The sequence below is a fragment of the Netta rufina genome (genome assembly GCF_964035555.1).
Source record: "Netta rufina genome assembly, chromosome: 23".
Lineage (NCBI taxonomy): Eukaryota > Metazoa > Chordata > Aves > Anseriformes > Anatidae > Netta > Netta rufina.
In genome coordinates this window covers 963,655-974,515 of record NC_140147.1, presented here as the reverse complement: position 1 = coordinate 974,515, position 10,861 = coordinate 963,655, and the positions used below count along the sequence as shown (strand labels likewise).

General features: G+C 61.4%; 1 protein-coding gene across 3 annotated transcripts; it reads right to left on the bottom strand.

Annotated features, from left to right (window-relative positions):
• Positions 1 to 225: 225 nt before the first annotated feature.
• SYNC (syncoilin, intermediate filament protein) lies at positions 226 to 6,716 on the bottom strand. Of its 3 annotated transcripts, none has more exons than XM_084300572.1 (4): positions 6,588 to 6,716; positions 3,059 to 4,553; positions 1,927 to 2,051; positions 226 to 780 (listed from the first exon to the last, which is right to left on the bottom strand). In XM_084300572.1, exons 2-4 carry the CDS (start codon positions 4,544 to 4,546, stop codon positions 717 to 719), a joined length of 1,677 nt encoding a protein of 558 aa, XP_084156698.1. In that variant the 5' UTR covers positions 4,547 to 4,553; positions 6,588 to 6,716; the 3' UTR covers positions 226 to 716. The 3 variants fall into 3 exon arrangements, with proteins under 3 accessions (XP_084156698.1, XP_084156696.1, XP_084156697.1); XM_084300570.1 differs by lacking the exon at positions 6,588 to 6,716 and adding an exon at positions 5,626 to 6,267; XM_084300571.1 differs by lacking the exon at positions 6,588 to 6,716 and adding an exon at positions 5,141 to 5,388.
• Between the last annotated feature and the right edge of the window lie 4,145 nt (positions 6,717 to 10,861).

Sequence of the window (10,861 nt, the reverse complement as noted above, 5' to 3'; positions counted from 1 at the left end):
TGTGCAATAAGCACTTAATAGCTCCAAGCAGTTGTGAGTGCACGGGAGGGAGTGTGCCTTACCCCCCAGGTGTGCTGCTGTCTGAATACTAGGTCTGCCTTTAGCTCTTACCCAAGAATATTTTTTTAAGTAGTCTGCAGCATGAATAGTTGGACACCTTACACACACCATGGTTTGACACACAGGCTTATTTTTTTTTGAGACACAACGTTGAGAAATCAAAAGCTTCTTAAACTGACCTTTATTTTCAGTGTGAGACTTTATATAAAGTGGAAACCTTTTTATCCACAAGCTTCAGTTTCTGTGGCCCACATTGGAGCATGTCACAATACAGCAGACAGCACTTGAGTTACAAAAGAGTCCTGTTAAAAGGATAAAGCTTCACCTGTATGTAAACTTCAAAAATCAACCCCCAACACTGCCTTCCCAAACACCTTCTGTGCAGGCTTACAATCCAGCTATGGAACAAGACAAGATAACGTTTTCCAAACACAGCAAAACATACATTGTTATTCTTCATATGTGTCCATTTTTCAGTGCAAGTATAATTTTCTCTGCTCCTCTGTGGAAAAGCAGTTTGACTCGAAGATCAGCAGCACTCTGGCATTCCTGACTTCAGGCAGCTGCTGTACAGCAGGAGATAAGCAGTGAAAGGAAATGTCCCCTGCAGCTGCCTCTGTCCTCCGCTTCTGCTGTGAAGAGGACGAGTGTCGTTTCTAGCAGTCTTCGTCTGCTTTTTCTTCTTTTTTGCAGAGGTGGCCGTAGATTTCTAAGCAGCCCCTGTGTGGGTAGAAAGTGAATTTAGGGTCTGGAATATATGCAATGTGTAAACTATTCTGGCTGGAGAAAATGGGCAACAGGGACAGACTTCTGAAAAATCTTCCATTTCATGATGTGGAAGAAAAGCAATCAGCTGACACTAAAACTGGCTCAGTGCACGGTGCTGTGGCTGTGCAGACGCAGGGCAGCCCTGCCAGAGCCCTTGGCAGTCACACGAGCTCTGGCAGGAGGGAACCTGAGGTCTGGTGCAAGCTGCAGGAGGGGGCAGCTCAGATGTACCTAACTCAAGTCCCCGGTTCAAATGTGGAACGTGAGGTGCCCTGATGTTTAAGAAATCTGGAGCCCTATTGCTTCCCGTGAAGGCAATTTGCAGATCCCCAGGAATTTAGAGCCTGCAGCTGCACCTGAGCTTGGATGTTGGCCTCTGCAGCCTGCGATCAGACAGACCCCACGCAGCAGAGACGTGGGGTTGCTGGGATCTGTTCAGAGCTGTCAATGCGGTTACCCGTGTTAATAAATCCTGCAGTGACTGCTGATGTGACAGGCTGAAACAGGAAGATTGCCTTGCCCTGGCTTATCATGCTGCAGGCTTTCGTGGAAAAAAGAGAACTGCGGCTGCTGGTGGTGGGGATGCCCTCCCATGGTGCGTGGGGAAGGGGAAAAAGGAATCCTACAGCGGCAGTAAAGCTCCAGAAAATGCTTAAGGATGTGCACAGCTGAGACTGGAGTAACGCACAACAGTGCAAAGTCTGGCAAGTAAAATAGTCCCCAAACTGAGGGGCATTTTCTGGAGCTTTAGAAGCTGTGTAGTAAAGAAGTCTGGAGTGAAAGCAGCCGTGTAGGTTCGCAGGGAGGCGGTTCTCTCTGTTGAAGAGCCTCTGCAGCAACGTTCCCCAACCGAGAACTCTCCGCTCCCTCCCATGTGTTCCTAGGGAAATATTTTTTTTCAAGTTGCCGCGCCTGCCTCTTGGAAGGCAGCCCCTGCTTCTATTTTGCACGGAACTTTCCATGACATCGCTGCATGGCAGAGGGTCGGACTTTCCACGGCCGCAGCCCGTGCCCGTGCCGTCCGCGTGTGCGGGGCCAGGAGCGCCGGGCTCGCCCGCTGCCAGCCCTCCCCGGCCACCCCGGGACGGACAGACTGACTTGTAAATGGACAGCTCCTGGTGCAGGCTGCTCCGCAGCTCCTCCAGCTCCTGGTTCTTGCGCTGCTGGAGCTGGACGCCGTTCTTCAGCTCCTTCAGCCTGTCCTCCAGCTCCTCCACCTGCTCCTGGGGGCGAAGAAGCCAAGATCGGGTTATGGGGGAGCACCCACGGGGCTCTGCCCGTCCGTGCTCTGCTCCAGGCAGGGGCAGCCAGGCTGACGGCTGCCAGAAATGGTGTTAAGAAGCCTCTGCAGAAAAGCTTTGCTTTCCTACGAAGGTGGGAGCCAGGGCTGGAATGCAGCGCGTGCTTTGGCTTCCCTGCTGGCTGGATTTGTCCCCTACGCTGCTAGGTGTGCGTTTGAAAAGCTGTCAGCGCTGTGTAAATCTAAAACCCTTGAGAAGATAAACACGGGAATGGGAAGAAGAAAACGTGGAGGCACACCAGGGGCTCCCCAAGATCCCAGCTGCCGAGCGAGGTGGGACCCTGGAGGTCCCCGTGCTGCAGCCCCAGCCCCGGCCCGTGGGGACAGCAGCAGTGGCCAGGAATGTTGGCAGCGAGATGGGCGGCCTTGCCAAATGTGCTCTTGTGGATATTGAATTGCATTTTCTCTCTGCACGAGGTGATGCGGGGGATGCCTGGCACAGCCCCACGTCTCTCTTCCAGCACCCACAAGCAGCTCTCATCAAATGCTGAGCTGTGGTGCTGGTGCTGTACCCGCACCTCCCTTCTGTCCCCCCGGGGTATGGGGATGTGTCTGCGGGTTTCTGGGCTGACACGGCTTCACCTGGAGCCTGCTGACCCATGCGTGGGCCTGCCCTGGAGGTCTTCCCAAAAGCCAGAATGTTTGCTCATGCCTCTGTAATGGTCTTTTCATGCTGAGCATCCAGACCAAGCGAGGCACGGGTGCTGAGTCACCGAGTTTTAGACTTTGGGGCTTCTTTAGGGGCATGAAGTAAATCCTCAGGGAGGGGGACACATCTGACTTGAAACCCACGGGAGATATTTCACCTTGCTGCCCTCCTTATCCACTCCTTTCCCCCCTCATCCCTACGAGCCAGCCCTTTGGCTTCCCAGTCCTTGGTGCCCCCAGACAGTGACCCCCAAACCTGAACACGCCACCGAGGACGCCTACCCGGTACTGCCCGACCTCTTCGTCGCGCTTCTGCTTGACGAGGACGATCTGCTCCTCCAGGCTCCTGTTCTGCAGCCGCAGCCGGCTGACCTCCCCCTGCAAGGGCCGCAGGGCCTCCTTCATCCCCTGCATCTCCCCCTGCAGCGCCTGCAGCGCCTTGGCCCCGGCCTCGCGCCGCTCCAGCAGCCGCAGCAGCTGGGGCTCGTAGTGCTCCTCCAGCCCCCGGCGGCTCTGCGCCACGAAGCTCTCGAACTCCATGGAGAGCCGCCGGCTCTCCTGCAGGTACTGGTTGTCCTCCCGACGCGGAGGAGCCTCCAGCCGCTGCCGCAGCGCCTCCTTCTCCTTCTCGCAGGTCTCCTTCAGGCGGGACAGCTCGCCGGACAGCTGCCCGGCCTGGGTCTCCAGCTCTCCGCGGTAGGCAGCGTGCTGGGAGAGGTCGTGGCGCCGGCTCTCCAGCTGGTACTGGCAGGCCACGCACTCCTTCGTCACCTTGAAGAGCTTCTGCTTGATCTGCCGGATCTCATCCTTCAGGTTGTCTCTCTCCAGCTCCACCTTGGCCAGCAGCCGGCAGGCGGCCTGGATCTCCTCGTGGGCATGGCGGATCTCCTGCAGCGCCGGCTCCCGCAGCTGGGCCAGCTCCTCGATCAGGCTGTCGCGCTCCTTCTCCAGCTGCTCCACGGCTTCGATGCACTCCTGGAAGTAGTCGCCCAGCTCTTCGAGGGTGAGGCACCGACACTCCGTGCCCTCCGTGTCCAGCGGGGTGCCTGCCCCCTCCGCGTCCATGTCCAGCGGGATCCCTGCCCCCTCTGCGTCCACCTCTGGTGGGATCCCGGCCCCGTCTGTGTCCATGTACAGCGGGATCCCTGCCCCGTCTGCGTCCACATCCAGCAGGAGTCCTGCTCCATCCACATCCAGCGGGAACCCTGTCCCACTGGCATCCATGTCCAGCAGGATCCCTGCTCCATCTCCTTCCACGTCTAACGGGATCCCTGCTGCATCCACATCCAGCAGGATCTCTGCCCCCTCTGCTTCCGCATCCAGTGGGATTCCTGCCCCATCCACATCCAGCGGGATCCCTGTCCCAGTGGCATCCATGTCCAGCAGGATTCCTACTTCATCTGCTTCCACAGCTAACGGGATCCCTGCTCCATCCACATCCAGCGGGATCCCTGCTCCATCTGCTTCTGCATCCAGTGGGATTCCTGCCCCATCTGCATCCAGCGGGGCTCCTGCCCCGGCCTCGTGCTCGCCCAGCAGTGGCCCTGGCATGCTGAGGTTCAAGGCAGCGTCCCCGACGTCTGCCTGCAGCTCCCGGCAGGCGCCCGGGCTGCCCCCGCGTGCAGGAGCAGCCCCCGCGCCCAGCGCTGGCTCTGAGGGGCTGTGCGGAGCCTCTGGGTGTGGAGGAGCGCCCGCAGCCTCTCCCTGCGGGGCCGGGGCCGCTCCTGCTTCATCCAGCCGCGGTTCTGGAGGGGGCTCTGGCTCTGCCATCAGGTCCCTGCAAAGGAGAGGAGATGTCAGCCAGCGCGGTGCTGCTTGCGTGGCCCGAGGACAACTTTGACCCAAGCCGTTTGCTTCAACGTGGGCCAAAACAAAAGAGCGAAACCATCCCAAAACAAATGACTGGGGCAGAGGAAGAGCGAGTGCTTCAAAACCCAGCAGCACTTCTGTCCCCACAACGGGGAACGACCCGCGTGGGTCACCCCAGCAGGACCACCGGCACCGGCGGGACGGCAGCGGGGTGGCCGGCGGCTCTCACGGCACGGCCGGTGAGGCGCTCCCAGTCAACGTGCCTGGATTCCAGCTCCGTGGCATAACCTCACGGCAGGGGAATGCGCTGCTAAAGCGCAGGCGGGCTCCGTGCTGGCTGAGGCCGGAGCAGAGCACGGCAGCGGGCCCGTGGCAGCCCCGGCTTTGCAGTGTCATCCGAGCCGGGCATTATCCCCGGCGGGCACCTGCTGCTGCCACCACAAAACGTTCCCAGCTCACGATCACCCGGCTGCTATTTGGGGCAGGAGCTGAGCACGGTCCTGGGCCCGGCGGGGGCTTTTTTCTGCCACGGGGGCAGCGGGGAGATGCTCTCACCTCCCGGCCCCGCGGGCTGAGCTCATATCTCGTCATCCCCAAAGGAATGAGCGCGGGCTGGCACCGAGCGGCCTCGGCTCGCTGCAACGGCTTTAAGGAAAGAACAGATTTTCACCGGTACTTTCTCTCCTAATAAGGCAGTTTTCTGCAGCGATGACACATCGCAGCCTCGGACCCAGCGGCCTGACCGCTGGAGCCGGGGAGCGTGGGGAAAGGTGGGGAGGGGGCTGCGCAGTGCTTAGCGTGCCCCCCTCCTCTGCCAGCGTTTATTTTCCAAACTTACCGACTCCGAGCTGCGCCTCTGGGGCGTGCTCCCCCTGCCACCCCCTCACCCCCTCTCTGGGTGCCTGCGATACCCCCTGGGGGGGGCTGAGCCTCAGCACCCCCCTTCCAGCCCAGCACCCTGGGGTCTCACAGCGCCCTGTCCTGCCCCACGCCCCCCCCCCCCATGAGCCCTTTTCCCCCCACGCCTCCCCGGCTCCTACCTTGCTCTCCAGGAGCCCGGTGCCCCCGGCGCTGTGCTGCACATGGGCTTAGCATGGGGCGGGTGGGGGTTATTAATACACGGGGCTGGAAATCAGACTCCCCCGGCAGCCGCTTCACCCGGCTGCAGCGCCAGCTGCGGGTGCTGCCGCCCTCCGCCCTGGGAGGAGGAGGAGGAGGAGGAGGAGAAGGAGGAGGAGGAGGAGGAGGAGGAGGGCGGGGAGGGCCATGCCTGCATCCCTGGCAGCAGCAGCCGCAGGGCTGGCTGCAGCCCCACGTTCCCAGAGCATCCCTGCCAGCCCCATGAGGGGGAAACGTGGTGGGGACATGGGGGTCCCTGGGCAGGGGGGGGTCTCCCTGGGACTTGCAGGGGTCTGTGTCCAGCGGGGGCGGCTGGAAGGGGCACGGGGGAGGACGCAGCACGTGGCTGTGAATCTGTGCGGCCTTGTTCTGTGCACGGAGCAGGGGCTTAGCGGGGCGCTGGCAGCACGGCGTCTTGACACACTTGTTATTTATTGAAGCACGCGAGTATATCAAACACCAGCACCTTAAGGTCTCCACCGTCCCAGTGCCTGCAGAGCACAGCCCCTGTTTCCCACCCGTGCCCCCCTTTCTGCTCTCCAGCCCGGGGCTGGGGGCCGTGGCCGTGCTCCCAGGCGCTGCCGCTGCCCTCACCGCTGCCCTCGCCTCTTGGGGCTCTGCTTTCCACCCTTGCCCACCCACCCGCCCTCCCCGCAGGACCCTAACCCCACCCTTTGGGGTGCTATAATTAACACACAGTTACCCGTAGTGCGTATTTTAGGTATATTGCCACACCAGCGTGCGTGCAGTGGCCCAGGGGGGGGCAGCGTGGCCAGTGGGCACTTGGTGTGGCCACCCCCGCTGCGGGGCCGGAGGAGGTGAAGGGCAGAAGCGACCGATTAAAGCCAAATTAATTAATGTATCAGAGCGAAATGCAGCCTACCTCCGCCCTGGCACTGCCCGCTCAGGAAGTCGGCACTCGCAGCTCAGGAAGTCGCCAGCTTACGTGCCCCGAAATCGCCCAGCAACGCGCACCACAGCTTGCAACATCGCCAAATGCCACCCCGGCCCCGGCCCCGCGTCACCACCTCCGTCACCTTGCTGGCCGCCGGGTTTAAAATAACTGCTCTTGTCCATCTCCCGGGCCTGCTGGCACACGCGTGCAGGGGAGCAGAGCTTTAAAAGGAAAGGGAAGATTTGGGTGTTTGGCTTTTTTCGGCCCTGTTGCTTTTTTCAGCACAACCCACCTTTTTTTTTTTTTTTCCTTTTTTTTTTTTTATTCCCCGCTCTCTTTTTTTCCATCAAGCGCCTCTCTTCGTGCTGAGGCTTTTGACTCACTAGGAGAGGAATGCTGTTAATTCGGACAAGTTGTGCGTATAAATATACATCTGTACCCGGGATTGCCAAGGGGGGGGGGAGAAACCTGCGGGGCAGGGGGGCTGGGGGCAGCAAACCCTTGTAGGGGACGAGGGGAGGACGGCAGTGCCTGGGCACCTGCCAGGGGACGGCCGGGGGGCTGCAGGGGCTCAGCTGTCCCCGGTAAGAAGAGAGCCCCGGCTGTTTTGTGGATATAACCAGGCAACGGCCGGCTCGGGTGTCAGACCCGCTGCGGCTCCGTGTCCCACGGGGTGCGACGCCCTCGTGTGCGAGCCGCCCTGGACTTTGCTCCGGCAAACAGGAGGGAGAGCGAAAGGCAGGAGCGTATCTGGGAGGGGAAATGTTCCAGCTGTTGGAACAGGATAAACCACGGCGTCTCCGGCCGCTCCTCCACCCCCTGCTGCGTCCTGGCACCGGCCTGGCAAGGGCTGAAGGCAGCTGGGAGAGATCAGTGCGTGGCCCCTTCGTGCCCCTGCCACTCGTGCTGCTGGCCCCAGGGCAGGGACGGATCCTGGGCTCTGAGGGCAGGGCTCCATCCCGGAGCTGTCCCCAAAAATCCTCAGGGACAGGCTTGGGGGAGCAGGGAGGCTTCATGGCCTCGGCAGCTCCTGTGGCTCGGTCGGTGCATGCAGCACCGCAGGGCACCCAGCCCGCCCGAACCGCAGAGACTCCGGGTGCTGCCGCCAGCCCCGTGCCCCACACGTGGCTGACAAGGTCCCAGCATGGGGCTCAGCACCCCGGGCTGCGTGCCGAGGCTGCGGGAGTCTAGTTTCAGCCCCATGAGCAGTGCTGGATCCGGCCCCGCATGCGGGAGCTCAGGGGGAAAGCGTGATTCATCGCCAGAGCTGGGAGCGCTTCCAGGGAAAGATCCTGGGTGGGGAGGGCGCCTGCACCCTGCACCCACTCCGGCCCCTGCCCTCACCTCCTGCCTCAGTTTCCCCGCTGAGAGCTGAGACGCCAGCAGCCGTGGGGACACTGCTGTGGGAGCCAGCATGGAGCAAGCTCCGCGGCCATGTCCCAGGACCCAGTGCCTGGGGCTCACCCTGCTCCCACCGGACCTGCCTCCAAACTCCCAGATAAGGATGCTCAGGGCCTGTGCCAGAGCGAGGCAAGGTCACCGGCGGGACGGAGGTGGAGGAGGAGGAGGAGGAGGAAGAGGAAGAGGGCAGTGTGGGCACGGACCCAGCTGGGCCTTGGGTAGAGATGAAAGCGGGAGCCCAACGGCGCCGTCCGCCCACGGCTCCAGCTCCAGCGGGGACCTTGGCGGCTGCACGGGAGTGGGGCTGGACCCTGCCCCAGGCTGCAGGCGCCGGCGGCTCCGCTTATCTGGGTGCTGCGGCAAGGGGGAACCAGGAAAGCACCGCTCCTGCGACCGCTGCTACAGAGAGGACGCTGGCCTGGCCAGGGAGCGCAGCGGGGACAAGAGCTCTGTCCCTTTTGGGGACCCAGTGCCACAGCCTTCAGCAGTGCCTGCCCAAACTGCGCTGCTTCTGCTTTATCTCCCTTTGTACAACCCAGATATCGGCTTTAAATGCTTGCGTCAAGCCCGTTTGTCCCGGCGGCGCTCCCGCAGCAGCCACCCCCGCGACGGGATCGTCCCCCACATGCCGGCCACGCTCCGGCCATGCCCACGGTGTGTGTGTGTGTGCGTGTTTATGCACGAGCACATGGATGTGTGCACGTGTGTGTGTGTACATGGCTGTGTGTGTGCAGGTGCCCGGCTCAGCGTGCGGGCTCAGCCCCCCACAAGCACCCCCGGCAGCCGCAGGGTTCCCCGAGCAGCCTCGCACGCGACGGGCACTGCAGGGGCTGACATGGAGGGGTCGGGCCTGAGGCATCTTTAACACAGCGGTGATGAAGCCTGGTTTGGTGCCAGCCCTGCCCCGTGCACCGCTCGCTGCCGGCCCACGGGGCACTGATGGCAAATAACACCCACAGCACCCACGCAGCACCCTGGGGTGCATGGAGGAGCAGGGACCAGGCCGGGGGGGATGCACACTGCCGCTAACCCCTCGCCCTGGATCTCAGTGCGTGCTGAACACCAGAGCAAAGCGCCGTCCCCTTTCACTCCCCCGGCTTTTATAAAACACGTTTCTAACGCAGCAAGTGCAGAGCTAATTTTAAGCCCCGCAACAAACGGCCTCTGTGTCCTGGCGATCGCTAACGGGGGCACTGCTGCAGAAAGGGCTCGGCGCTGGGTTTTTCCATTTCCTGGGGCAAGCACCGGGGAGCAGCGGCTCTGGCTTCTGTCCCTTGTTGGAGAGGGGTTTCCAGCAAGCAGCAAGCAGCTCTGGCTCTGGGGTGCCTTGGGGTGGGAGACGGCACCACTGGGGCTCAGCAGGGTGGGCGGCTGGGCAAGGACCTTGTCCCCACTGCCCGCAGGCACCGCAGGCGTTAATGAGTCACGATGCTGTGCCCGTGGAGCCAGCAGGTGCCTGGCCCCAAGCACGGATCCGTCCCACTGCCTCCAGCCAGGGAAAGGGAACGTGGGCAGGGAAAGGGCCGAGGGAACCCAACTGCACTGAGCCCGGGCTGTCCACATGCGAGTGGCAGAGCTTTGGTGACTGCCCAGGGGCTGCAGCGTGTGGTTAGTGGCACCCCTGGGTGCTGCTGGGGACACCACCTCCATGGGGACAGGCAGGGCTTTGAGCTGCTGTCCCCTCCTGTCCTCTGCATCGCTCCCATGGGAGCTGAGCTCCAGTTAGACGCTGCCACATGACAGTGACCGATCCTTGCTCTCCTATTTGGACAATGCCCCATAACTGTGTGCAAAAAATATTTTTTAAAACTGGTTCTGCTGAATCTGAGGAGCGGAGAGAGGAGAGAGAGGTGATCTTTTGGGGGAGGGCCCCACATCCCCGTGCTCCAGTGTTGTTAATGCTGAACAGCTGCAGAACACCGGGATTTGGGAGACCGCAGGAGCCGTGGTGCCAAGCCCCGGATCCCACTGCCTGCACCGGCCGGGGGTGCGCAGGGCAGCCCACGGGAGGGCAGGCTTCTTGTTTGGTAAATTCTTCTAGTCATTTCCAGACACTGGCACGCTCCCCCGGGCACGCAGCCAGGCCGAGCGCGAGCCTCCGGGAAGGATGCATTTTAAACACATCGCAGCCTCTCCCATTAGGAAGCGCATCCTCATGGGGAACCCGAGCCCAGAGCACACAGAAACCTTCCCCGTGGGGCTGCTGCCAGCAATATGGGGTGCGTGGCGGCTCCGGCGTGCCCTGCCACCCCCTTTTAGCCCACCACGGTGGTTGTGCTCTGCGTATTTTAGGTTGGATATTAGGAAAATCTTCTTTACCGAGAGGGTTGTGAGGCATTGGGATGGGCTGCGCAGGGAAGGGGTTGAGTCACCGTGCCTGGAGGTCTTTAAAAGACGTTTAGATGTAGAGCTCAGTGATATGGCTTAGTGGAGGACTGGTCGGTGTTAGGTCAGAGGATGGACTGGGGGATCTTGGGGGTCTCTTCCAACCTAGAAATTCTGGGATTCTGTGATTTTCTGTAACTCTGTGATTTTCTGTGACTCTGTGATTCTGTGTGAGGGCAGAAATCGCTCCTCACAGATCCACCGCTGCTCCTGGGGAGAGCGTGACAGCTCCCTGCCTTGGGGGGGGGGGGGAATAAACAACCCCCAAACCCCTTAGAATTTATTTTTTGTGTGTGGGGGGGGGTCTTGCATCATTAGGGGCAGCGTTGTGTGGGTTCCGCTGGGACCCCCCCCACACAAACACACGACCCCCGGTGTGCTCCCCCCTCACGAGAGGGGCTCGGGGAGGGTGTGGGGGGGCAACATTCGGAGGCCGACCCCGAGCTGCAGCCCCCAGCCCCCAAGCCCCGGCCCCC

What these genes read in the sequence shown, in the direction of transcription:
- SYNC (XM_084300570.1), bottom strand. Translation starts at nt 5,669, where the DNA reads ATGTGCAGCACAGCGCCGGGGGCACCGGGCTCCTGGAGAGCAAG. An exon ending in CCGGGCTCCTGGAGAGCAAG is followed by an intron (nt 4,554 to 5,625) that starts GTAGGAGCCGGG and finishes TCTCCTTTGCAG; the next exon opens with GGACCTGATGGCAGAGCCAG. An exon ending in CAGGAGCTGTCCATTTACAA is followed by an intron (nt 781 to 1,926) that starts GTCAGTCTGTCC and finishes CTACCCACACAG; the next exon opens with GGGCTGCTTAGAAATCTACG.